Here is a 26,202-nt window from a genome sequence, read left to right on the forward strand (position 1 = left end):
AGACTGTAATTCGTCACAGGAGCAGGAAGCCTCTTCTTTGTCTCCAGGAGTGTCTGGGGGTTTCAAACTGCTGACCTTGTGGATGTCTTCCCCACCACCATGCTAGTGCTCCTGACAGAGCTGCAGGTTTCAAGTTTGGTGGTAGTTGTTTTTGAGTGTATGCATTTTTGCTTTTTTAAAATTACCTTTACTACCCAAGCAAAGCATGCGTCTCATCTCCTCGTTGAAAATGAAAGCATTACAGAGGAATCTAAGCTACCCTTGGGTGACTACCTTTTCAGGTCACGCTTCCCGGGCCCTCCGGCCCCCTCACTCCTGCCAGTATTCGGGTGTGTTCGCCCAGGCCTCGGCATTCCCGTCCAGAGGCTGCTGGACTCCTCACACTGTCCTTGGTCGTTTGGGGACACTCTGGCTGGACTTGCAGCGAACAGCTCCGGTATCTCTTGGTCTGAGGGATTTCTCTGTGGTCATCAGGCTCCATTCTGCCCTGCCCTGGAGCGTGGCAGGCCAGCATGTCAGCGAATCTTCCTCCTCTGTGACTGACGCAAGGAGTGGGAGTGGATTCAGATTGACATCCTCTCACCTGAGGGCCATGTCCCGTCCTGGTATAGGCTTCTCCAGCAGTTTGGAGCTCCAGCTGCCCCCAGCAGTAACTTGCTTGGCAACACAACCCACCTTGACTGGCTGCTTTTTTCTTCTCTCTCTCCCACTCCCCTGGCAGTGTTTTCTGGGCTCCACCATTGAATAAGCTCCTTGCACTCAAACTCTCACCTAGAACGCTCTTTTACAGGTGTGGAATTTATCATCGGGAAAAGATGAGGATTTCTACTCCTGTAGAGAGTTACAGCCTCCGAAACCCACAGAGGCCGTTCGACCCTGTCCTGTAGGCTCGCTTTGAGTTGGCATTGACTGGAGGGCGGGGAGGACTTGATCATAAAAGGAATCATGCTGCAGGGACCGTGAGGTGGCATCTTTTCTAGAACGTTCTTTTCAGATGAGGAAGCAGAGATTCGGAAAGTGAAGAGATTTGTCCAGGCATCACAATTTCTGTGAGGCCGAGGTGGATGCAAATTCAAGTTGTCTGTGCTCTGTTTAAGAACCCTCAGTGGAACTGTCAGATCAATGCTGGACTGCAAACCTCAAGGGTCAAACCCACCAGCCCCTCCATGGAGAAAGATGAAGCTCTCTGTTCTGGTACAGATTTACAACCCCAGAAATCCTATGTAGCAGGCATCCTCAAACTATGGCCCGCGGGCCACATGCGGCCCACCGAGGACATTTATCCGGCCCGCTGGGTGTTTTTGCCCCGTTTGTTTTTTTACTTCAAAGTAAGATATGTGCAGTGTGCATAGGAATTTGTTCCTAGTTTTTTTTAAAAAAAACTATAGTCCGGCTCTCCAATGGCTCTGAGGGACAGTGAACTGACCCCCTGTTTAAAAAGTTTGAGGACCCCTGCTATATAGGGTTTCGATGAACAGGCATTGGCTCGGTGGCAGTGGGTTTTACTATGAGTCCAAAGGAGCCCAGATGGCACAGTGGGCTAAGTGTTGGGCTACTAATGGAAAGGTCAGTGGTTTGAGCCCGCCAGCTGCTCTGCAGAAGAAAGAGGCTGCAGTCTGCTGCCATCAAGAGTTTCCGCCTCGACAGCCCGATAGAGCAGTTTGATTTTGTGCTGCAGGGTCACTAAAGAGCCCTGGTGACATCGTGGATGACTTGTTGGGTTGCCCACTGCAGGGTCAGCAGTTCGAAACCACCAGTTGCTACCCATGAGAAAGATGAAGCTTTGTTACAGCCTCAGAAGCCCCCAGGGACAGTTCTACTCTGACTTACAGGGTCGTTACCAGTTCACACGAACTCTGTGGTGGTGTGTTCAACTCGAAGGCACCCAATAGCCACCACGGCAAGCAGGTGTTAGAGAACTCTGCGATGGACAAGACAGATGTCCATGCCCCTGAGGCATTTTCCTTTTAGCAGCGTTAAGTCCGAGCCCCAGCTGGTCCTGAGACAGCTCCTCCTCACCCTCAGGGGCAAGGGCCTCGAGCCAGCAGCCTGGTGGGTGGAACTTAAGTTATATGCTGCCAGCTTTTGAGCATCTACTAAGTGCTGAGCCTGGTGGACACTGGATGAAGATCCCGGTCCTTGTGAGGTGAACATGAGGACGTGGGAGGTCAGCAAGGGCAGACTCTTCTCTCCTATCTGCCCCAGACTTCCTGGTTAACCCTGCCAGGCCTCGTTTTCCTTTCCTCCAAAAGAGGAAGGCAGCAAGTGTCTTTTGGCATTGTCCCCAAGAAACACCTTTACATGGGCCCAAGACCACAGACTCAGAACGCTACCCCAAGCATAGTTCATCATTGTGAACACCTGGGAACACCTGAAGGCCCACTCACAGGGGCACGAGAAACCAGCATGGGTGGGCACAGGCTTGGACCCTCCCGCAGCCGTTAAAAACAGTGGGTCTTGCACCTCTTAGCATGGATAGATCCTGACAATTTAATGATGCCAAGGAAAGGAAGGAGGGATGGGAGGGAGGGAGGAGAGAAAGAAAGAGTAACCGCAGGGGAGTCTTGCAGTTAGAGAATGCCTTTGTGGAGTGTAAGAAAGACCTACACTTGACTACGTCAAAAAGTACCACTACAACATCATAGGTACCTTTGTTCAACAAGACGGGGTGCTGTTGTTTCTCCATGCATCCTCCATCAAGGTTTCTACACTTCTGAAGGTGCCCTTGTCCTTTGCTGAAGAAATCTGCTCTATTCGATGCATATGTCAAAACCGCGATTTTGGCATACTTAAGGGATTGAAGAGGAGTCCTGGTAGCATAGGGGGTTACGCACTGGGCCGTGAATCACAAAGTCTGCAGTTCAAAGCCACCAGCCACTCCCTGAGAAAAGGAGGAGGCCTTCTACTCCCATAAAGATCTACCGTCTTGCCAACCAACAGGGGCAGTTCTGCTCTGACCTCCGGGGAAGCTGGATGTCGAAATTGATGGCAGTGAGTTTGTTTAAAGAAGGGCTGCCATGTTCCTTTCAGTGTTTTTTGAGCTACGGAACAAAAAGAAGCTGTAGGGCTGTAGGGTGGCGGGTGAGGTACGGTCTCCTAAGGACAGCCCTGGCCACCCTTGAGGAATGAGCAGGCGCATAGTTATGATGGGAAGGATTTCCTCGACTCAAGTTCTTAATTCAACTTTTAATTTCCTCAAGACTTCTTCCTAACAAGCCCCTGTGATTGTCCCATGTTCTTCTATTAAATCTATCATGATCCCCTCCCTTTGGGATCCCTCTCCCCAAAACAGTCACATCGACTTTTGAGCTGACCTCTCTGTCTTGAATCTAACTGGCCGAGCAGAGCCCTTGGGAAGCCATGGTTTGGGATGAACTGTTTTGGAAGGCACTCTGACAAGATTAAGACAAATGTGCAGCGGAGAGAACTTTTCTGCCGCCACCCATTGATCACAAAGACCTACTTAAAGCTGCACATAGGTGAGTGAGGGGGAGTGCAGATTGGGGACCCAAGATCCATCTGTAGGCAACTGGAAATCCCCTTACAGAAGGGCTGCGGGGAGGAAATGAGCCAGTCAGGGTGCAGTGTAGCAATGATGAAACATATAACTTTCCTCTAGTTCCTAAATGCTTTCTCACCCTCATCCCACTATGATGATCCCAATTCTACCCTACAAATCTAGCTAGACCAGAGGATGTACACTGGTACAGAGAGGAACTGGAAACACAGGGAATCCAGGACAGATGAACCCTTCAGGACCAGTGGTGAGAGTGGTGATACCGGGAGGGTGGAGGAAGGTTGGGATGGAAAGGGGGGACCAATTACAAAGATCTACATATAACCTCCTCCCTGGGGGATGGACAACAGAAAAGTGGGTGAAGGGAGACGTTGGACAGGGAAAAATATGACAAAATAATAATAATTTATAAATTATCAAGGGTTCATGAGGGAGGAGGGAGTGGGAGGAAGAGGAAAAAATGAGGAGCTGATACCAAGGGCTAAGTAGAAAGCAAATATTTTGAGAACAATGATGGCAAAAAAATGTACAAATGTGCTTGACACAATGGATGTATGTATGGATTGTGATAAAAGTTATACGAGCCCCAAATAAAATGATTAAACAACAATAACAACAACAACAACAACAAAAAGCTGCACATAGACGGACCAGAAGCCTAGGAGCAATACTTGATCCAAAACTCTCTACTCTCGCCAGTCGATGCCGACTCACAGCAACCCTACAGGACAGGGTAGAACTGCCCCTGTGAGAAAGCCCCATCTGCCTCCCATGGAGCGGTTGGTGGTTTTGAACTCCTGACCTTGCAGTTAGCAGCCCAACGCATAGCCCACGACACCACTGAGGCTCCTAGCAATATTTTGCTCCCCCTCACATATGCAGTCAACATGGATTTATTGTGGCAATTGGCTTGGGAGGAAGAGAGAACTGAGAAGGAGACCAGTGGGAGGGCTCACAATTGTGACTTTATTATTTTTTAATCATTTTATTAGGGGCTCATACAACTCTTATCACAATCCATGCATACATCAATTGTGTAAAGCACATTTGTACATTCATTGCCCTGGTCATTCTCAAAACATTTGCTCTCCACTTAAGCCCCTGGCGTGATTTTATTTTTTGAACTCTGAAGCCAGCATGAGGAAAAAATGCCAACATTTATTAATTCTCGGCAGTGATTCCCTGAGATATTAATATATTGGTCTCTTTACTTTTCTTCATTAAAATAAAAACTCGTGAGTGTGAAGAGAAAGCCATGGCCTCTGGGAATGGCTATTGATCAAGACCTTTCTCTCAGCCAGCCCTTAGAGCAGGGTTCTCCAAGAGTGGTCCCCAGGCCAGCAGCACCTGGGCATGCACATTCTGAGGGACCCCAGACGACTCAATCACCACTTCTGGGATGGGAGCCAGCACAGTGGTGCTGAGGTCTTAGCAAAGTTTGAGAACCACCGGCTGCAATTTTATGAGCAATGGCTAAACCAATCATGAGGGGGGTCAAGTGCATCCTCCCTCAGAGTGGCCCCCCCTCCCCCATCACAGCAGAATTTGCCACACAGGGTGGTCAGTGGTCTTTTGTGTGCTTGGTGTTTTCTTCTCCCTCAAAAGTAGACGCCAGGCTTTTCTTCTGAGCTGCCTCCGAATGGATTTCGGTTAGCAGTGGGGCCTGTTCACCATCTGCACCTCCCAGGGGTTCCCGGCTATGCCAATGAAGAAATCAAGTTCTGACACCTGCCAGGCAATCGGCACCAGCTTTTCTCGTCATCTTTCAACTCAATCCTCCCCTACCACCCTGGAATGGAGCCTTTAGTATAGCTGTCCCCTGGAAACTCAGGCTCCGAAAGGCCAACACCATTGCCCAAGGTCCAGCATCCAGCCTGGGCGCCCCCACCCTCCTCCCTTTAACCACTATGCTCACTGCCTTAAAACAGTCTCTTTTTAAGAGGCCACATGTCCTTCCTATGGGCTCTGACAAACTCTAGCCACTGCCACCTTCCAGGAAGGCACTGACAGCCCCATTTGAGGAGGAGGAGACTGGGATTCAGAGTAAATGATGTGATTTGCCCAAGAGCTCACAGAGAAAAGTGATGGTCGCTGGTGTGTTCAGGAGGGTTTTGTGGGAGGGGGCGGGGGGCATGTTGGTTGGCTCAGACCTGATGGGAGTCTCAGTCCAGCCAAGCAGGGAGAGGGCCCACGGTGAGTAGGCCCAGCTGCTACCGGGCCTGGGGCCTGGGTGTGTCTCTAGTTTACACCTCCCCCAGCTGCCCCCTTCCCCTGCCAGCCTGAGTGAGGAACCTCGACCAGCTGCCAGCTCTGTGGCCTGTCACCACCCCCACCTCAAGGTCCCTCCCCCCTCCCCTCCTGCTGCTGCGGGAGCCCCATCCTTCTCGTTTTTTTTTTGTTTTTTTTTCAGAAGGGGAACCTTCATGGCCGGAGAAGTGACAGCTCGTCATGAAGTCACTCAGCCATTCCGAGCGTCCCCACCCTCGGGCTACCCCAGGCTCCAGCTGGTCCGCGACAGTTCCTCCCTCACCTGGGCATCTTCTGGTCCCCGTCGGTCCCCCCAGCCCTCGCCCCACTGCCCGCGACGCCAGTCCCGCCCGAGAGCATGGGCCCCCTCCGCGGCCGGCCGAGGTCTCCTTGCGGAGCGTCCCGGCCCCGCGCCCCCAACGGCCTCCCGCCGGGGCCGCGGCACTCACCTGGGCTCCCGCTCCTGGTCTCGCGGGCAGCCCGGATCCTCGCAGCTCGGACGCGCCCCCAGCTCAGCCACTCCCGGGGCGCCGGAGCCTGCAGGGCAATGGAATGAGTTTCTCGAAGAAGGTGCCGGGCGGCCGCTCGGAGGGGCTGGGGGGCAGCGGGCAGCCTGGGTCCGGTCTGCTGAACCGCTCGGCCCCTCCCACTCGTCTCTAAGCCGGGGCGGAACGCGGGGGCTGGAACCTGGGACGTGGTGGCGGCCACAGGCCCACTGGGTACCTTAGCCCCGCCCCGGCCGCGTTGGCCACGCCCCCAAAGGGTCCAGCCCCTCCCCCCCAATTCTAACCGCAGGGGATCCTAACCTCAGTCCATTCCTCCCAGCATCTGGAATTTTTTATTCCACCCCGCCGGCCCCATGCATTTTACACGTCCCTTAAGGATGCTAACCCCGCCTCCAAGGACCTAACCGATCCCCCTCTCTGCTACAGTAACCTAACACCGGACCCTAATGTGTTCGAATCCCGCCTCCCAAGGAACCGGACTCAGTCCCAGAAAGATCCTCAACCCTGCCCCCAAGCTCCAAACCTCAAACTCACTGCCCTGGAGTCAATGCCGACTCAGAGATCCTAGAGACAGTGAACTGCCCCTGTGGGTTCCCCAGACCGTAACTCTCTGTGGGTCGGAAAAGCCGCATCCTTCTCCCGCGGAGCTGATGGTGAGTTAGAACTGATAATCCACTACGCCACCGACTGGTAACTGGTAACGCCACTACGCCCTAGCCATCGAGTCGATGCCAAATCATAGTGAACCTATAGGACAGGGCAGAATTGCCCCTGTGGGTTTCTGAGACTGACTCTTTACGGGTAGAAAGAGTAGAGGAGAACGCCCCATCGGTTCCCCCGCAGAGCGGCTGGTAGTTTCGAACTGTTGACCTTGCAGTTTACAGCCCAACTCTAACCATCACACAACCAGGCTCCTAAAAACCTGCCCCTAGAGAACCCTATAGGCAGCAATGTGTCAGCGCTGACTCAATTACAATGTTTTTTTGTTTTTGTTTGGTTTTTGTCTGAGAGCGTACTCATAGTGTTCCTGCCTCTTAAAATTCTAAGGGGCTGCCAAGGATTTTTAACCCCACTTCTGGTGGCATAGTGGCTATGAGTTGGGCTGGGATCTGCAAGGACAGCAGTTCGAAACTACCAGCCACTCTGCAGGAGACAAACGAGGATTTCTACTCCCATAAAGAGTTATAGTCTCAGAAACTCATAGGGCCAGTTCTACCCTACCCTATAGGGTCACTACGAGTCCGCATCTACTCAATGGCAATGGGCTTGGTTGGTGGTGTAGTGGGTTACCAGTTCTACCGGCATCAACTCCGTTTGATGCATAAAACCTCACCCATCAGAAATTCAAAGGAATCTGGTGGCACAGCAGTTAAGTGCTCGACTGCCAACCAAAAGGCCTGTGGTTTGCACCCAGCAGCCATTCCATGGGAGAAAGATGTGGCAGTCCGCTTCTGCCCACCCCCCCCAACTTTTTTTTTCTTCAGGGAAGAGTGCGAACGCAGTCTCCCACTACCACAAATGATGCAGTCGAGTTTCCCACATTTGGGGAAATCGCAGGGGTCAGCACATCCGGAGTGCAATGGATAAGCCTCGCCCTGGGAAAACCTCCTTCATGATCATGGTGTCTCCCCTGCCAGGGAAGTATCAATGGGTTTGTTTTTTCAGGCACCAGAGATTTCTACTCCTGTCTCCCCCAAGATGTGAATTTCTCCCTTTAAATTGTTCTAACTTTGCCGTCTTGATTGTTGTCCCTAACCCCAGGGATTCTTGTGTGGCTCTTGAGCCTCACTCCCAGTCCACTTCCCAGGGATTCTAACTCACCTATCAAAGAACTCCATATCAGCCCCAAGGGTCCTCACCTCAGCTCTCCCAGAAGGATTCTAACCCATACCCCCATCCTCCCTTCCCTACCTTCTACCCACTAGGGAATCTAACTCAGCCCCACTCCCCTCTTAAGATCCTAACTTCATTCTCTGTCTTCCCTCCCCCATGGCTTCCAACCTACCTCACCCTCCCAGGCTTCCAACCCCTCCTCTGGAATCCCGAAGTGCCAGCCACCTCTCACTCCCCTCTTCCTCCAGCCGTCCAGCCCGGGCCTCTCCCCTATGCTGGTCCCAGGGCTTCCCGGACCTTCTGCGGTCAGTGGTTTCCCCTCCAAGGGCCCTGGGCTATTCAAACACCATGCAAAGTTCCCCTCCTGCAAGAACCACCCTGGCTGGTTCCTGCTGGCGACTCAGAAGGCTTTTGGTGTGGGGCAGGGGCTGCAGGAGGTCGAAGATGCCAGAGAAAGACACGGCACAGCAACCCCTGGAAAAGAGACGGGCTGTCACCCTAAATTCTGCCTGGCACAATTTTAAAGTGCACTGTGAGTCATGGTCTCAGAAACCCACCAGGGCAGTTCTCCCCTGGCCTATAGGACCCCCCTGAGGTGGAGATGACTCCATAGCAGAGTTTGCGTGTTTCTGATGGAGCCCTGGGGGCTTGGTGGGCTATTAAGCACAAAGCTAGAGATTTGAACCTATGGGTACTCCATCTGAGAAAGAAGAGGCTGTCAGCTCCCATAAAGATTTACAGCCGGGGAAACCCACAGGCGAATTCTATCGGGCCCTATAGGGCCTTCCTGAGTCAGAGCAGACTCAAGGACGGCGAGTTTGGTTTCCGTTTTGGTATCTTCCGATTCCACTGCCACAAGCCGGTTCCAGCCACCAGCATCGCGCCTTTCTTCCTTCATTCACCGAGCAGTCCTGTACAGGGATGTGGGATGTACACAGAACTTCTACAACTCTGGGCGTTAGCACCACGCGTTTTTGTGGTGTACGTGGGCTAGCATGTGTGTTGCAGGATTTTTAGCAGCCTTGCTGACCTCCACCCACCATATCCACCACCTGTCTGCTGTATCAACAACCCACACTCGTGGAAGCCACCGTCAAGCAATCAAATGATGAATGGGCACATCTGCTACAAAAGACCTCTTGAAAGTGTTTGCAAGCAAAGACGTCCCTCGGAGGGCCGGGCTGGACCCGAGCATCGGCAGTCTCCAACTGCCCCACATGCATGCAAAAAGCTGCAAGGAGAAGGGAGGACAGGAGAAGAAGTGAGGAGTTCCCATTGAGGTATAGGTGAAGAACAAAACAAACCCTCAAAAACCAAAAAAAACAACAACCCCCAAACCCTCTATCACAGCGTTACTGCTTTGCGTGCCGCGTGGCTGAAGGCACCTGGGTTCAGTGCTTCTAGCGAGCGTCATTTATAATCTCCACATCTTATTTATCCATCCCCCTAGTCATAAACACCCAGATTACACCCAATTCCCACAAACACACAATAAAAGGCCACACTAGACATTCTCACGTACATTCCCGAAGGGATCCGGGTGAGGATTTTGTGAAGAGTTGCTTTTGCCGAGCCTGGTGGATACTTGCGGAACGACTGCACCCCAACATCTCTCTCCCCAAGAATTCCCCCAATTATCTTCACTAACTTCTGTTACCATCCACTGGTCTTGATTTAAATCCCAGAAGCAAGTTTTTGGCAAGGATTCAAGTAAAAGTCGTTTTATTTGGGAGACACGGGTAACACTGGGAGAAGAATGGGTGAATGAGACAAGGGAGCCAATCAAGGCAGCGTTATCAAACAAGCTGCCATGATTTCAAACCAAGACGGTAACCAACGACTACAATGTCCATCAAGTAAGTGACCACTGTGAGCAACTGGAGCTCAATCCTGCTGGGAAAGTCAGAGAGACAGTGTGGACACCCACTGGAGAGTTATCCTTCCCCAGAGATGACAGAACCGGGACCTTTAGCCACCAACTCGTGTCAGACAATGACTGAGGGCTACTCCCAGAGAGGATGCCGGCTGCCAGACAGAGCATCCCCGAGAGATGCAGGTCCTGGTCAAGGCCAAGGGGACATGGGAAGAACCTTGCGAGCATCTATTGGTCTTATATAGATGTTTACATCAATGCATATTGCATGCTGTCTTTTGTGTCTGCCTTCTGTTGAGATTCGTATATGTTCCCAGAGTTTATGCCTGTTCACTGCTGAGTAGTATTTCATAGAATCAATGGATCGCTTTGTGTTCCATTTCACTTGTTGATAGACGTGTAGGCTGTTTTTGGTGTTCGGCTATGTGAATAAGCTGCTGTGAATGTTCATTGACAAGCCTCTGTTTGGACACATGTTCATTTCTCTGGGGTAAATGTTTAAGAGTAGAATTGCTGGGTTATGTAGCAAGTCTATGCTAAATTTTACATCAAACTGCTAAATTAGTTTTCTACACTTGATCTTAGCCACAAGGCTGAGAAGTGATTCATTTTCAAAGAAAGCATAGTATTTTGCATTCCTACTAACGATCTATGATTTCCAGTGGCTCCACATTCTGGCCAACATTTGGCGTGATCATTCTTTCTAATTAAAACAATGTATATAGTCCTACCTAGTCCTCGCTGTTGTTTGTTAGGCACATTGCATTGGTTTTGACTCAGAGTAACTCTCTGTACAGGAGAGCAGCACGCTGCGCTGTCCCGAGTCACCCTCACAATCGGTCCTGTTTGGACTCGATGTTGCAGCCACTGACTTACTCCCTCTCGCTGAGGTGCCTCGTCTTTGTCACGCACCCTCTACCAAGCATGAAGTCCTTCTTCAGGGACTGCTCTCTTCTGTTGGATGTCCAAAGTACATGAGATGAAGTCTCACGCTTGCCTCTGTGGGGAGCGAATTCTTTTGAAAGTGGGATGGAAGGAATCTTGGACCAAGGGTTATGCTTTTGCTGGATTCAGAGAGCTGAATGGGTCTTGTGGAAGCCAATTCTGGACCAGGAGTCGGTGGGTCCACATGCTGGGGCTCCTCCCACCCCCTGGGTATGTAGCTGCTCCCCAGGCCGGAGCTGCTCTTGATGAGTTGGCCAACAAGCGTTTCTTCAGCAGCTAATGGGTGGTGAGTTGGGAATACATACGGTCCCGGACCTCAAGAAGCTTTCAGCTCAGGGGAGAGCTTTGAACACATAGCTACACAAGGAAGAGGGTGGCCAGGATGCTAACAAGGAATACCAAGAGAGGGAGAGCAAGGGCTCGCCCAACAGCTAGCCCTGGGTGTAGTAGTTACCTGTTTGGCTACTAACCTGAATGGTAGGTACTTGGAATCTCCCAGCCTCTCTGCAGGAGCCGTAGTGGCAGCAATCTACCTTTGTAAGGATCCCAGCCTTGGGAATCACAGGGGGCTTTCTTAGACTCTGTCCCCCAAGGGTTGCTAAGCATCTGAAGCAGAGGGCCAGGACAATAGGTTTGGTTTTCCCATTAAGAGGTGAGATCAGGGAGAGCTGCCTGGAGGAGGCCACATTTAATCAGAGACCAGGCAGATGAGCAGGTGTCAGCAAGGCAAAAGAATCAAGGGAAACGGGGACAGGACATGTGTGTCAACTGGGCTCCAAGATGGTCTTCTGAAATTCCTGCCCACACTGCTGCCACCCACACAGAGCAGAGCTGAGCTGGGTGACCAGTCAGATGTGGAAACGAGGGCAGGGGCCTTCTGAGACTAAGCCCTGGAAGAGAGGGTAGTTTTTGCTGCACCCTCTCTTGATTGTTCTGTCTGGGAGAAGGCAGCGTCGTGCTGTGAGAATGGGTACTCAGCCTGTGGAGATGCTTACAAGGCAAGAAACGGAGGACAATGAACACAAGTCCAAGGACTGTACCATGAAAGCTATGAATCTTTGTTGAAAGAAATGACCGTGGATAAAGAAACCATGTTCACACCTTAGAATATTTTAATCCTGTTCGAATGGCAATACTCCTCAAAGGGATCGACAGATTCAACATATTCTCTTCGAAAATTCCAGATGCCTGTGTGTGTGTGGACAAGCTGATCATCAATTCATCAATGAACGGGACCTATCATAGCTACAATCTTGAAGAGGAAGACGATGCTAGAGCACTCACATTTCCTTGCTTCAAAACCTACTCCAGTGTGCCAGGAATCAATACTGCTCGGTCTTGGCAGAAGGATAGGCATGCAAATCAATGGAGCAGCATTGAGAATCCAGAAATAAACCCAAACATTATGGGCAACTGATTTCTAACAAGGACGCCAAGACAATTCAATGAGGGAGAGAATCATCTTTCCAAGAAACGATGTGGGAACAGCTGGCTGTTGTTTGCTTGTGTGTCATCTAGTGGATTCCCTCTCACAGGGACCTTACCGAATGGAGTAGAACTGTCCCCACGGGACTTCTAAGACTGTCAATCTTTACAGAAGCAGTTTGTCATATCTTTCTCTCCAGTGAGTTCAAACCAGGAACCTCTTGGTTAGCAGTCCTGTGCTTAACCACTGCACCATCGGGGCTCCTGGGAAGAGCTGGATACCTCCTGTCATCCAGGCCATTCTGACTCAGGGGTTTCTGAGGCTATAAATCTTTGCAGGAACAGACAGCCTCATCTTTCTCCCAAGGGGCAGCTTGGTGGGTTTGAACCAATGTCCTTGCGGTTACCCGACAGCATCACCAGGTCTCCTTACAAAATTCAAAAACCAAATTCACTGCCATGTAGTGGATGCCAACTCCTAGCGATCCTACAGGACAGGGTAGAACTACTCCTGTGAGTGTCTGAGGCTGTCACTCTTTATGGGAATAGAAAGCCTCATCTTGCTTCCGTGGAGCGACTGGTGGTTTCGAACTCCTAGCCTGTTGTTAGTAGCCCAACTCATAACCATTACGCCACTAGGGCTCCTCATGGCTACTTATTCATACTTTAAAAGATGGCAACAAATGTACAAATGTGCTTGACATAATAGATGTATGGATGTATTGTGATGGGAGCTGTATGCATCCCCAATAAAATATTTTTTAAAAAGAAGATGTTAGCTCCTTTCCTAACACCATACATAACGATTAACTCAAAATGGACCATAGACTTAAGTATGCTTCAAACTCACTGTCACTGAGTTGGTCCTGACTCACAGCACTCTGTATGCTTAGAAGACATATCAATAAACCTCCACCCCTCATGTCAGGCCAGCATTTCCCAGAGTGGGCAATACCGCTGCCCAGGGGTACTGGAACGATCATGGGGGTGGGGGGCTACAGAAGCAGATACCTATACTTTATCCTGGGTGATGGGCTATAGGGCAAGTTTTTCATTGCCAAGGTGATGCTGAGTTTTTGTTTTCTGAAAAGGGATGGCAGGCCAAAAGAGTTAAGGAAGCTATGGTAGGTCAAGTCTTTTTGGAGTATGATGAAATAGCTGGCCCGGACAGTATATGACCCTTGTCCCTGTGACATAGGGATGCTTATACGTGATAGCTCAGAGAGTTTACGACACTTGCCCAAAGTCACACAGCCAGTGCATGCCAGAGCTGAGATTCAAACCCAGGCCTGTGTGTCTCTGAAAGTCAAGCACACTACAGAAAATGCAGCGAGTGTCTGCGAGACTGAGGCGTACAAAGAGGAGGCGGACAGGATGCAGGACAGAAGCCTAGAAACAATGCGGGCTTCACCTCACAGAGCGTCCGATGCCGGCTTTTTCACAAATTGATTTCCCTATTTCCACGGTCATTTGCATTTCATATTTCAAATTCCTCGGGACAACTGTTCATTGTTCTGCATTCAAAACAGGATTGGGGTAGGGGTGGGGTGAGCCATAGTCATTATTCAGGGCGAAGGTATTTCCCCTTTCTATTATATTAGCAAAGTAGTTAGTGTTTATTCCCTACCTACACCCTACCAGGTTATGGCTGCCCCCATTGTCCAGGAGGGGCAAGTACAAAGCCAAGACCAGCCTTTACGTAACTCACAGATGCCTGGCATGTCTCTAACTCCCCTCCACCCTCCAATCTTCTTTAGCAAAAATCAAACATTTTGCCTTATTTCTGTCCCGTGAGCTTGGCACCACCAAGCATTAGTGTGTGTGTTTACTGTGACTGTGTGTCTCCTCTGCTTTTGGCGTGTGCATGTTTCAGCCACATGCAAAGGGACGAAGCACCGCTGTCCTGCACTGTCCTCACAGTGTTTGTGGGGTTGTTTGAGCCCAGTGGTGCAGTCACTTGCGGCAGTAACCTGGAATAGACTTTGGTCCAAATGTCTTTGCGGATTCTCCATGTTTCATGAGAACAGGCCCGTACCCGAGCTGACCTTTTGTGTGGACTTACTTCCCTCAGCATCGTGTTTTCAAGGTTCCTGTCGGTGTCTGTATCTGAGTTTCATTTCTCCTTCTAGTTGAGTACTGTCCGTACTCAACACACTGTGTTGATCCATTCATTGATTGATGGACACCTGGGTTGTATCCCATTTGGGGGCTTTGGACAAACCTGTTGCCGTGAACTCTCGTGTATAAATATCAGTTCAGGTCCCTTTCAAGCCTGTGGGGTAGGTGTGGCCAGAGTGCTCCCCAAGAGGCATGTTGTCAGGAGACACTAGTCCCTGAAGAAGGACATCGTGTTGGTAAGTTAGAGGGGCAGTGGGAAAAACGAGGAAGGCCTTCGACAAGGTGGCTGGACACAGTGGCTGCAACAGTGGTGTCGGGCATAAGAACGATTGTGAGGATGGTGCAGGACCGGGACAAGGTTTGTTCTGTTGGGCAGAGTGCACTCCGGGTCGGGACCTCCTGGAGGGCACCTCACAATCGCCACAGCACCCCAGGAGTGGAATGGGTGGGTTCTACGATAAGTCTGTGTGGAACTTTTTGAGGAACTGCCACACTGTTGGCCACAGCAGTTTCATTTCACAATCCCCCCAGCAAGGGATGAAACTTCTTTCTTGATATCCTCGCCAAGACAGTCTTGCTTTCCACTTTTCTCAGAATGATGATCCCAGTGAGTGTGACGTGGTATCTCATTGTGGGTTGGATTTGCGTTTCTCTCATACCCAAGGACTTGGGAATTGTCTAGGGTGTTCAGTGGCCATGTTTATATTCTCTTTGGTAAACATGTCCATTCAAGTCTTCTGCCCACTGTGTTGGATGGGGTTGTCTTTGGGTCATTGAGTGAAAGGAGTTCTTTAGAGACTATCAATATTAAATGATGCTCCAATATTTTGGCCCCTTCTGTAAGTTGTCTCCTCATTTGAGGGCCCGGGGTAAGTGCTCGGCTACTGACCCCAAGGTCTTCGGTTTGAACTCACCAATCTCTCTGTGGGAGACAGATGAGGCTGCCTGCTTCCGTAAAGATTGACAGTTTTGGGAACCCTACAGGGCAGTTCTACGCTGTCCCATGGGATCCCCGTGAGTTAAAATAGGTGAGACAGCAGTGGGCTCCTCACTTGGCGGATAAGGTCCTTTGATGCACCGAGGTTTTGAATGTTGATGAAATCCAAGGTTCTGTTTGGCTTTCGTGTCATAGAATTCATTGTTGAAAAGAAAACGAGGTCCTGAAGCCCCGCCTCGATGTTTTCTTCTCAGAGTTTGATGGGTTTTGCTCTTAATGCAGCTTGATAGCCTTCGTTCTTTGATTAATTCTACAGAGGGTCAGTGCAAAGGGAACGAGAGGAGATGGATTTGACCCATGGCCTCAGTGAGGTGGATTGGCACATGGCCTGGGCATATCAGAGATCATGGAGATGGCTCAACATTTCCTTGTTCTAGATAAGGCCTGCCAGGGGCAGGGGTCACTTAACCACAGCATGTGTTTTTCTGCCAGGGGCTGGGAGCTCAAGAGGGGAGACATCTTGGCTCTCCAGCACTGGCTGACCCAATCAGAGAGCCGAGCAGTTAGGCAATAGTGTAGATTCCGTGGGGGAATGCAGCCATGGCGAGGGAGAGGCCCGTGGTATTGCAGGACCTAGCAGGTCGGACATGGGTGCAGCCTGGGCGTCTCCGAGGACGTCTTCGAGGAGGTGCTATGTGAGCTGGCCCTTAAGGAGCACCAGGCTGACGAACAGCAGGTTAGCGGGCATTCCAAGCCCAAGGTCTTGACAAAGACCCCCAAGGGGAAATGGCCAGGCCCGTTTGAGGAAGCAGGGACAGCGGTTCGGAGCCAGCCGTTGTTTCGTGAAGAGGCTGGAGAAGGCCAGCTCCGAAGAAGCTGGCCTTCATCAGGCGGGTGACGGGAGAGATCGGCCTTCGGGTGTCTCCGAAGCTTACATACTCCCAGGCACTGTCCTGGGCCACCGAACTAGTTGCTAAGGGTGGGATGGGACGGTAGGGCAGGGAGGGGGATGACCGTGAAGTTGTTTACCGGCTCCAGCTGCGTGGGCGCCTCCAGCTGATAGGTTTTCCCCCCTCCCCCTCCCAAGGGGGATGGGGGACGCTTTGGTTTCACAACCCTCCCCTCTTCCCCAAGTGTCCCCGGAGGCCCTGAAAAGAGGAAGAGCGTTGCGGACTTCCTCCTGGGTCGGGTCGCCAGGGAGCGGGGACCCGTCCTCCCGGGAGGAGTGAGGCGGGGCCTGCCTGACCGCATCCAGAGACCCGCCCACGCCACGCCCCCGTCCGGCCCCGCCCGGGCCCGGGCTTCCAGGCACGTGGATGAGAGTCCGGCTCTCCTGTTCGGTTGCGTGTTCCCCAACTTTAAGACTCTGTCCACACTTAGAAACGCTGAGGTGCTGTTCCCTGGGGTGGCAGTACTTCCCCAGCCCTGGGAAGGCTGTGGGGCAGTTCCTTCTTCTCTGAAATGCCTCCACGGTGGTGGGGATGGTGGTGGACACACTCCTCTTTTTAAACATGACACTTTGCATGTGACTGCATAGAGAAAGGCCTGGAAGCTGCACAGCCAAGCAGATGGCGTAGTTGCCGCTGGAGGTGAGCAGACTTGAGTCAGGGAGAAAGTAGGCTTTTTCTCAGTTTGGCTTAAAAAATAAAACGCTAGAATGCTTCCATTTGACTTGTGTAATTTGTAAACAATGGAGGGACTTGGTGTAAAGGGTGACCGAGGGTCCTTTTTCTTGAACTTTTATTATGAAAATTTCCCAAACACAACAAACTGGAAAGGACTTACAGGGGATGCTTCTCTGCTCACCACCTCGATTTTACCATGAACATTTTACTTGCTTTTACTTACATATATCCCTGTAGCCACTCACCAGTTTGTCTTTTTAAAAAAAAATAGATTTCAAAGTAAATTACTTTCATGTGTATATCATTAGTGAGAGTTCAATGTTGGTTTACAACATTTTTCATTTCCTGGAAAATTTACACGCAACAAAGTACACATGATGAAGTGTTACTTTGTGACTTTTTACAAATACATATACACCTATGCATACACCTAAACCCCAGTAAGAAAGAGGGCATTTTTAATCACTCCAAAAAGTTCCCTCTTGTCCTACAGGGTATCTTAATTGTCAACATGCTGTGAGTCAGCCCTCAGCCGAAGGCCACCCTGTATATAGTAGGTGCTCAATAAATGTTGGTTTAAGAACTAGATGACTCAGAGAGTGAATGTGCATATGGCTTGCTTCCCCACAGAATTAATCTAGAGTAGATGTTTCATAAAAGGAACCTAATGACAGTGACTGCATACCTCTCAAGACTCCCAGGGCCTGCACACTGTTTGCAAAAAGGCATTCCTTGGTGGCAACATGGATTGCATGGTGGGCTGCTGATCAAAACCACCAGCCACTCCTCGGGAGAAAGACGAGGCTCTCTACTCCCCTAGAGAGTAACAGTCATGGAAACCCACAAGGGCAGTTAGTTCCACCCTGTCTTATGGGGTCAAAACTGTCTTGACTTGAGTTTGGAGTTTTGGGGAGATGTCCAATAAAGATGTGATGATTGTATCAGTTATACTTTGCGCCTAACACGGGACCCCATATTTCAAAGCGACACGCATCTGTAAGCATTGATCGCCTCATGCACTTTCTGTGGGTCAGGCGTCTAGGAGCTGCTCAAACTGGTTCTGGCTTGGGACCACTCTTGAGCAGGCAGTCAAGATGTCAGCCTGGTCTAGTCATCTGAAGGATTGAGATGGCCCACCCACAGGGCATGGTCAGGAGGTCTCAGTTCCTCACCATGTGAACCTTTCCACAGGGCCCTCTTACGGAGCGATCCAAGAGAGCCAGGTGGAACAGCTCATTGGCTCTATGGGTCCTGTTTAATCACTGTGAGGAAGTGCATTACCATACCGGAGCAAGGGCACAAGGAGGCAAGGTTACTTGGGAGCCTCTTGGAGAAGGTGGGGACTATGAGAGTGTACTCACATTGTCCTAGCATGTGCTCTGTGACAGCCACTGGGCTAGGCTTCAGTGAGTCCAAGAATGAGTCAGAGCCAGCCCCTCTCCTCACAAGATCTGTGTGCATGTTTTAGGGTGAGGGTGGGGAGAAGTCAGAGAGATGTGAAAACAGATAGTTGTCCATGGCGTGATAAAATCATAAAACTGCTTTTGAAAACTGCTGTGCTGTGGTTAACATTCAGAGAACCTCGATGGTTCAGTGGACCAGTTGTGGCCTGCCCTGCAGGAGGCCAGGATAAAGTGTCTCACTAACTAACCCCATCTATCAGTGGGGCCTGCGTGTTGCTGTGATGCTGTGATGCTGAACAGGTTTTGTGGAGATTCCAGGAACTAGGAAGCAGGGCCTGGTGATCAATTTCTATAAAGCAGTCACTGGAAAGCCCTATAGATCCCAATGATCTGATCTCTAATCTATCATGGGGATGGGGCAGGATCTCTAATCGATCCTGGGGAAGGCTAGTGTTTCCTTCTCTGCGTGCACGGGGTCTCCATGAGCCGGGCAACAGCAAACCCGCAGCTAACAACACTTCTCCGTGGCACAGCACTTAAGATACATCTGGAAAGAAAGATTCTTCTTTATTCTTAAGCCACCTCTCCCCTCGCCATGAGGCAACAACGGTAGCCTATTTTGTGTGTCCTATTTTGCGATTCCATGCACACATACAAAGAACTCTCCCCCATCTTCCAACAAGAAGCACTATCCAAAGCACCTTGCTGCGGCGGCTGCTTTTCTTGTTGTCTCGGATACTCTGTTTGTAGATAGAGAATGGCCTTGTTCTTACTCGTGGCTGTAGGATATTCCACTGTCTGCATGAGTCACAAGTCATTCAACTGGCCCCATGAGTAGACATCGGAGGGCTTCTAAGCCAGTTCTAGAGACAAAGCTGCAGTGGGTCTCCGCTGATGCTGAGTATAGCTTCAGGGGGATTTCCAGCAGGGATTTGTTTGCTACATCAGAGGGTCCGTGCATCCGCAGTGCTGAACAGAGCATATACCAACTTCACCTCCCACCTGCAACATGTGCAGAGTGCCTGTTTCCTCACCCCTAGCCCCACGCAGTCAGTCTCAGACTTTCTGAACTTTGCCCGTTCAGTCATTGGCAACTGGTTTCTGAGTGTCCACGCCATTTGCATCTCTTTTTGTTGGAGTACGGTCCAAAGTCTTGTCATGTGCATCAGAGCCCTTTGTCATTGATTTTCTCGAAGCTGTGTCCATACCTAGCTGGTGCTTCTCCTGGGCTGTGGATTTTCTTTATTCATTTATAGCTCCTCTTGAGGCACCAAGGAACTATGTTGCCTGCCTGATAAGCTTAAAAACAAAACAAAACAAAAGCCCAGCACAGCACTTCCTTAAACAAATGCAAATACAAACACTTTATGATTCTTCAATCTCCCTGCTTGGTATAGACGCTGAAGAGCCAAAGAACAAATGATGGACAAACATATGTAGATCGATGCTTGGTAACGGGGCAGTACGAGAAGGAGGAAGGCCTTGGACAAGACGGGTGGACCCAGAGGCTGCAGCAACGGACTCACACATAAGGACAGTCGTGGGGGCGGTGCAGGACCGGGCGGTGTTTCATGCTGTTGTACTTGGGTGGCTATGAGTCAGAACTGGTTATTGTCCCTGCCTCCTGCCCCATCTTACCTGCTCTCTAACATGTCATCTCCCCCTCTAATCAGACTCACTTCCAGAAAGTACAACCCATTGCTTCTCATTGCCCCCTGGCAAGGTCCAGATTCCTAGTCTTGCTTTTAGGAAATTCTCCATCTGGTCCCTTCTCCAGCTTCCTCTCCTACAAGCTCTGCCCACTCACCTTAGCCCCCACCTTACATACAGCATGTTCCTCTAGCAAGAATGATGGGTCACACTTACAGAACATGCACTGTAGGTACTTTTGCAGGGGGCGTCCTGCTTAAGCCTCACAATGATACAGGGGGTCGACAAGAGTGGCGCCACCATGATTCCCATTTTACAGAGGCAGAAACCAAAACCCAGGGATATTTAGAGACATACCCAACCCAAGGTTATCCAACTAGCAGATGGCAGACGTGGAAGTGACAACCCATCCTGCTCATTGTTCATGAGTTGCTCGTCTTTCCCTCCCTCTGCAAAACCTTTCCCGAGTTCCCAGCGTGCAGCTGGGTTCTCACTCTCGGGGTTTATAATGAAGAACCTTGTGCTGTGGTTATCTGGGGGTGCCTTCCCCATCAGTCTCTGAGCTCCCCCCACCCCCAGGGGGCAGGAACTTGCTATTGCTTCCCCTTTTGCTATTATAGACGTTGTTGGCGATAATCATATTGTTAAGGGCCATGGAGGCGTTCTGCCTCTATTCAACAGAACAAAACCCCTCTGGCCTGGCTCCATCCCCAGGGTGGGTCTTATGTTGGAGCCCATTGTTGCAGCCACCGGTCGATCCATCTTGTGGACCGCCTTCCTCTCTCCTGCTGTTCCTCTACTCCACCAAGCACAGGTGTGCCTGTATCTGTTCCCGTTTTGTTCTTTGGCTCTTTAGAGTGTTCCCTCGATGCCTGGTGACTGAACCACTGGGGCCCCCCACCAGAGGCCACAAGGCACACAAAGTTGAAAAGAAGTCTCCAGTTGGGAGCTGGGAAAGAAGAGAGGTCTCCTGCGAGTAGGGAGACTGCTACAGGCAATTTCACCCCTCATCCTTGGGCCAGCCCTGTCCCCAGGGGTCCCAGCGGGGTGGGGGTAGGGGGGAAGTTCCATCCTTGCATCACTCCTACAGGTCCTCAGGAACCAACTGCCCCTTGGGGATTTCCCCTCTCGTGATGCCAGGAACTGAACCATGCTGGGAAGTGATCCTGGCTGTGTCTCTGGTGCTGCAGAAGGAAGTGTGGCCAGAGTTCACATGCCAGTGTCTGGGCTGCTCTAGCCAGGGCCTACTAGACCTTGGAAGCCAAGGGGTTACGTGGCTTTGGCAAGAGGGTAGTTCCGGGGTGGGTGGGGACTTCCTTGGGGTAAAGGAAGTTGCCCCATCCCCAGAGCTGTGGGGTAAGAACCACCCAGCACCTCTCACCAATCCTGGCTGCAGTTTTCTTACACGACCTGCCAGCTCATTAGGAGGGACTCTAACTCTTTGGCTCTAGCCAATCAATCCATGGCTCCTATGGATGCCTTGCTCAGGAATTTACTAAGGTTCCCCATAGCCTCAAGTCCAAGTGACCCAGCCTGCCAACAGTGCACGCTAAAGACTGGCAGGGGGGATAAAGGGTAGATAGAGGCAAGCCAGCATTAGGTCCCAATTCCAGCTCAGTCCGTGGCCCCTGCAGCTTCTTGAGCCCGTGCCCTCTCATCCATACATGAGGACTGTTATATCGGATAGGTACATCAAGGGTTCACTGAATGGAAGGCACCCTACACCAGTGGTTTCCAAAGGGTGGCCCCTGGGGTCATGGACATCACCTGGGCACTTGCTAGCAATGCCAATTATTGGCCTCGTCCCGACTCCACTGAGTCAGAAATGCTGTGGGTGGTATGTAGCAATCTGCGTTTGAGGAAGCCTGGGAGATTCTGATGGCTGCTAGAATTAAGTTCCACTGAGACAGAGAAAGATGGGCAACATGTTGGGAGAAGGTATGTAGAACATTAGCATCCAACATGGGATTGATATCTAAGAATTTCAAGTGACTTCTGCAAATCCACACCAAACAAGCCAGAGCTCAAATGGAAATGGGCAAAAGATGTTGGAGTTGCTGCTAGGTGCCGTGGAGTTCATTTCGAATCACAGCAGCGAATTCCGAATGCGCGACAGAACCGAACACGGGCCCTTCCTGCATCTTCCTCACCACAGATCGGAGGTTAGAGCCCATCCTCACAGCCACCGTATTCATCTGTCTCATCAAGGGTCTTCCTCTTTTCCACTGCTTCTCTGCTTTACCAAGCATGACGTCCTTCTCCGAGAACTGCTCCCTCCTGATAACCTGGCCAAGACACGTGAGACAGTCTCGCCATCCTTGTGTGTAAGGAGCGTGCTGACTATAACTCTTCCAAGACAGATGTGTTTGTTCCTTTGGCAGTCCACATTCAATGCCAGCACCATCATTCAAATGCACCAATTTCTCTCGTCTTCCTCCGTCAACGTCCAACTTCCACATGCAGATGAGGCAACTGAAAGTACCCTGGCTTGAGTCCGGTGCACCTTAGTCCTCAAAGTAACAAACATCCTTGCTGTTCAACACTTCCAGGAGGTCTTGGGCAGCAGACTGACCCAATGTAATGCATCATTGGGTTTCTGCTGCTTCCATCATTGACTGCTGCTTCCATGAGCACTGATGGTGGATCCAAGCAAGGCGAAATCCTTGACAACTTCAACCTTTTCTCCATTTATCATGATGTTACCCATTGCTCCAATTGTGTGGGTTTTTGTTTTCTTTACCCTAAGTTGTAATCCGTCCTGAAGGCTGAAATCCTTGATCTTCATCAGTAAAGGCTTCAAGTCCTCACTTTCAGCAAGCAAGGTTGTATCATCTGCATATCGCAAGTTGTCAATAGCCCTCCTCTGATCCTGATGCTACATTCATCTTCATATAATCCAGCTTCTCTGATGATGTGCTCAGTATAAGAGCTTGAACAAGCATGGGGAGAGGATCCACTCCTGTTGCACGTTTGCTGATTTCAAACCACTCAGTATTCCCTTACTCTGTTCACACAACAGCCTCTTATTCCATGTACAGGCTCTGCAGGAGCACAAGTAAGTGTTCTGGAATTCTCATGCTTCTTAGGGCTATCCATAGTTGGTTATGGCTCATACACTCTAATGCCTTTGAATAGTCCATTCAAAACAACCAACAACTCACTGCCCTTGAGTCTGTAGGACAGGATATACTGCCCCTGAGGGTTTTTGAGATCGAAACTCTTTGTGGGAGTAGAAAGCCTCTTCTTTCTCCCATGAAGCAGTTAGTGGTTTCAAGCATGGTTTGCAGTCCAACTTGTAACCTACTACACTGCCAGGGCTCCTTATGAACAAACACAAGTAAACAACTTTCTAGTATTCTCTGCTTTCAGCCATGATCCATCTGACATCAATAATGTTCTACATCCTCTTCTGAATCTGGTCTGAATTTCTGGCAGATTCCTGTCAATGTACTGCAGCAATCGTTGAATGATATTCAGCAGAATTTTACTTGGATGAACTATCAATCATATTGTTCTATACGTTGTGCATTCTGTGGGGGTCACATTTCTTTGGAAGGGGTTCAAATGTGGATCTCTTCCAGTTAGTTGGGCAGGTAGCTGTCTCCCAAATTTCTTGGCACAGATTCGTGAGTAAGCACGAGTAAACACGAGTGAGTAAGCCTGTTGACACATTTCAGTGGGTATTCCATCCGTTCCTGGAACCTTCTTTTGGGCTAATGCTTTCAGAGCAGTGTGCACTTCTTCCTCCAGTACTCTTGGTTCTTGCTGATAAGCTAACTTTTGAAATGATAGGAAGTCGACTAGTTCTGTTTGGTACAGTGACTCTGTATGTATCTTTTCCCATCGTCTTTGGATGCTTCCTTCAGCATTCAATATGTTGCCCATAGCAGCTGTGTCAGTCCAGGTAGACTAGGGAAACAAATCCATAGAAACTCATTGGTATATAAGAGAGTTTTATGTAAGGGTGATTGTGCATTAAGAAAGCCTCCCAACCCAGTCCAGTCCAAACCCATAAGTCGGATATTAGCCCATATGTCCGACACCGATCTATAAAGGCCTCTTCAGACTCAGGAAACACATAATGACGCTGAATGCAGGATGATCACAGACTAGTGGGTAGAAAGCCTTTGGATCCAGTGGCATGGTAAACATCTCAGTGCCGTCAGGGGTAGCAGTAGTCTGTACTCAACAGTAAGACCCGTGTGTCTGGCCATGGAAGGCTCTGTGAGGGTTGACAGTTCCATCCCAGCTCTTCGTCTGAGGCCGAGGGGTGCAATGGTTAAAGATTCAGCAGCTTATTGAAGGGTCAGCAGTTAAAACGCATCAGGCAACTGATGTGGCATTGGCTTCTGTAAGAGAGGACAGACAGCCTGGCAATCCTGTGGGGACAGGATTTGCTCTGTGGCTCCTTGGGTGGGAGCCTGTGGAACTCTCTCAGGCCTCATTCCTCTTTGCCTCCAAGTCTTTCCTAGGCCGTGCTCCCTTCCTGAGTGCTCCCCTTTTCCTGATTTTTCTACCTCTCCAACCCCACCTTCAGTCTGATTACCCCCGGCACCCACCATGGCTGTCTGTGGGGTCTTGAGTTTTTCCCCCTTGAGGTTTGAGCGCAGAACCAGACTCTTAAGAGAGCTGCGAGGGGGCGAGTCCCACTTTCTCCCTGATAGGCTTCTTTGCCTCACCTCACCCTCACTGCAGTTCCCATCCCACTGCACCCAGGCCAAACAGGTAAACTGAGTCAAGGAGTGTCAGATATGGCAGAAAACACCATTTATTGAGCATCTGTCATGTGCTAGACCCCACAGTAAGGTCTTGACCTCCACTAGGTCCCCCAACCACAAAAAAGGCAGGGTGGGTGGTACTGACATCAGTGGACAGTGGAGGAAGTGGGAGGCACAGAGGCTGGGACCCTAGGACACATGAGCCCATGCGCCTGTGAGTCGGCCCTTGGTAGAGGAAACTGTTCCCCACAGTGTGGCCCGACTCCTACTGCCAGGGGAGGGAGGTCCTGCCCATGAGCTACTTACAAGGTGTCGAGGAACCCTGCTGCACAGTGGCGATGCTCTGGACTGCTACCTCAAGGCCTGCCGTCTGAAACTACCTGCCACACTGCGGGGAGGAGGAGGCTGTCTATTCCTGTAAGGAGTTAATCTCAGAAACTCCCAGGGGCAGTTCGACTTTGTCCTCTCGGCATCGACTCGTTGGCAATGCGTTTTCAGGTGACCTTAAAGGATCAGTGTAAGGACTAGCTAAGGTAAATCAGTAGATTCCTTTAAATCCTTTCCCTCTTTCGTCTCTTGGTTTCCCAATTTGCAAAATTGGGCGAACTGAAGTCTCTGGACTGGGAAATCTTTTCTCCAAGCGGCCATCAGGCCGAGCGCATTTCTCAGCCCTCCACCGGAGGCCACCAGGAAGCTGCGGAGCCGTAGTGACCAGCAGCTGCCCTGGCGCAGCCCAACGGGCCCGGCTGAGCCCGGGGTAACTGACCAGCGTGTCAGGGTCTGGCTCCGACCGCCCCCCCAAGGACATTCTCGGTACTGCAGGAAGCCGAGCCCGAGGCGGCGGCCAGGAGCGCCTGCTGCGAGTGGAGAGGCCGGGAGGACAGAGAAATGGGCAGGGGACCCCGGGGCCAGGTCCCGCGGGCAAGAGTGAGGCGTTGACGTCCTCCAACCTCCCTCCGAGGCCCTCCGCATGGGCAGCGGCTACAGGTAGTTGTCTTCGGCTGCGTCCGCTCCGCCCTGGAGCTCCTGGTCTTCGCTGTCGTCATCGTCGTCTTCGTCGTCGTCGGGGGCCAGCGCCTCAATGTCATGGGTGATGTTGGCCAGCAGCCGGTGGAAGGCCTGCGCCTCGGGCCTCTGGGCGGCGCCGTCGTAGCTGCGCACCGCCGACGCCGACGTGGAGCTCATGCTGCGCTTGATGCGGCCGAAGCTGTCGGTGAGGATGCCGCCCTCGCGGATGCCCACGCCCTCCAGGAAGCCCTCGAAGTAGCCGATGTCCGGGTCGGGGATGAAAGGCCGCATCCCTGCAGGCGAGCGAACCGAGGGAGTCCTCAGCCAGCAGCCTCTCCCCCTCCCGCAAGGGCTCGCCCTCGGGGGAGCCGTGCACGCACGCAGCCACGCACGCATG

The 26,202-nt window shown here is 51.0% G+C and overlaps 1 protein-coding gene and 1 non-coding gene across 2 annotated transcripts in view; both read right to left on the bottom strand.

Annotated features, from left to right (window-relative positions):
* Positions 1–26,202, bottom strand: part of HCK (HCK proto-oncogene, Src family tyrosine kinase) — a 79,106-nt gene that overhangs the window by 45,074 nt on the left and 7,830 nt on the right. Inside the window, exon 6 of the mRNA XM_013008081.3 lies at positions 6,214–6,301. Coding sequence (XP_012863535.2) covers positions 6,214–6,301 — 88 coding nt within the window. The remainder of the gene's footprint in view (positions 1–6,213; positions 6,302–26,202) is intronic.
* LOC115871404 lies at positions 7,752–7,915 on the bottom strand. The gene has a single exon (XR_004047279.1). It is a non-coding gene; the product is annotated as a U1 spliceosomal RNA (small nuclear RNA).

The sequence above is a fragment of the Echinops telfairi genome, unplaced genomic scaffold (assembly GCF_000313985.2).
Source record: "Echinops telfairi isolate 266 unplaced genomic scaffold, ASM31398v2 ScPeMD7_5592;HRSCAF=6446, whole genome shotgun sequence".
NCBI classification, from domain to species: Eukaryota; Metazoa; Chordata; class Mammalia; order Afrosoricida; family Tenrecidae; genus Echinops; species Echinops telfairi.